Raw genomic sequence first — 1,292 nt, 5'->3', positions numbered from 1 at the left:
TGACGAGGAAGCCCAGGAAGGTCAAGCTGCTCTCCACGGAGTCCCTGGTGGGATACAATGAGCCGTTCAACATCATCAAGGCAGAGAGAGGATTAATTGGTACAAACGGCTAAAAATCCATCGGGGGGGGCAGACAGAAACCGCTTCGGTAGGAGTTTAGGGTTTAATTCCTTGCAGGCTGCAGGGCAGCAGAGTATCCTGTGAAAAGCTCGGAGCAAACAAGGTCTAAACAGTGAAAAAAAAGGTGTCGGCACCAACCTGGGGAGCTGCAGGGCTTCCTCGAAGGTGGTCACTGCGCTCAGGGGTTTGCAAGCCAGACCCAAGACCCGGAAACCATCCGTGGTGTAGTGTCGCAGCATCTGGGAGAAATCCACGGGCACTGCCAGTCAGGAGTGGAAAAAAGGAGGTCAAAGCATTTTCTGAACAAACCAGGGTCGCACAGACCCGGCGCGGGGAGCCAGGGCTCGAGTTCCCAAAGGCTTTGGATGCTCATCCGGCAACATCCCCCGGCACGTACCTGTCTCCTTCCCGCAGAGGCTGGCCACCATCTCCGGCGCGCCCTTGACGTAGACGTGGGCTGAGGCTTCTCCGGGCAGCTTCACCAGGACACTCATCCTCTGCAAGGAGGAACACTCATCCTCTGCAAGGAGGAGGAGAAGGGGAAACGCCGGAGGATCCCCACGGGCGACTGGTGCTTCTGGGGAGGAGAGGGAGCGGGCGTTGGGGGCCACAGAGGAACCTCTCCGGGAGGTACGACCTCGCTGGGGGCTGTGGAGCGCGACGACCCTTTGCGGGCGCAGACCTCGTGGACCTGAGCTGCTCTGCTCCACAGGACCTACCCTGTCTCGCGGTTGTTCTTCCTCGGGGGGAGGTCTCATCACAGCCAAGACCTTCGTCCCAAACTGCTGCGAGGTGGGCAGCTCACCCTCCTCCTCCTCCGTCATCTCCAGGCGCTGAAACCAAGGGTGACATTGAGATGGCGAAGCTCCATCCACCCCAGAGGGGCCCACGGATGGTTTTCAACCCCTCAGCTTCTAGATACATCCCATCACCCTCTTTCCAGGTATGCAGCTTGCGTATCTTGTCTTACCCAGCCGGTGGACTCCATCATCTTGAGGTCCACAGGGTCCCCGACGGGCTGTCCCCGCAGCAGGGACGTGGTGTGGCAAGTGGCCAGGGAGTAGAGCAGGGGCCCGGCGGGGAGGCACCGGGGCTCGTGAACGATGGGCATGAAGTGGTTGTTCTCCGGGGGCACCACCCCCCAAACGGACAGCCCTTCCCCCGTGAGGGGG

The 1,292-nt window shown here is 60.5% G+C and overlaps 1 protein-coding gene across 1 annotated transcript in view; it reads right to left on the bottom strand.

Annotated features, from left to right (window-relative positions):
• Window positions 1–4: 4 nt before the first annotated feature.
• Window positions 5–1,292, bottom strand: part of LOC104275446 (probable cation-transporting ATPase 13A2) — a gene marked incomplete at both ends in the record, with an annotated part of 5,127 nt that continues 3,839 nt past the window's right edge. Inside the window, 6 exon segments of the mRNA XM_009871413.1 lie at window positions 5–44; window positions 259–379; window positions 518–650; window positions 653–697; window positions 840–953; window positions 1,091–1,288. Coding sequence (XP_009869715.1) covers window positions 5–44; window positions 259–379; window positions 518–650; window positions 653–697; window positions 840–953; window positions 1,091–1,288 — 651 coding nt within the window.

This window comes from Apaloderma vittatum, unplaced genomic scaffold (genome assembly GCF_000703405.1).
Source record: "Apaloderma vittatum isolate BGI_N311 unplaced genomic scaffold, ASM70340v1 scaffold27030, whole genome shotgun sequence".
NCBI classification, from domain to species: domain Eukaryota; kingdom Metazoa; phylum Chordata; class Aves; order Trogoniformes; family Trogonidae; genus Apaloderma; species Apaloderma vittatum.
Note: the sequence above shows the minus strand (reverse complement) of the source record. Positions and strands in the feature narration are given on the sequence as shown.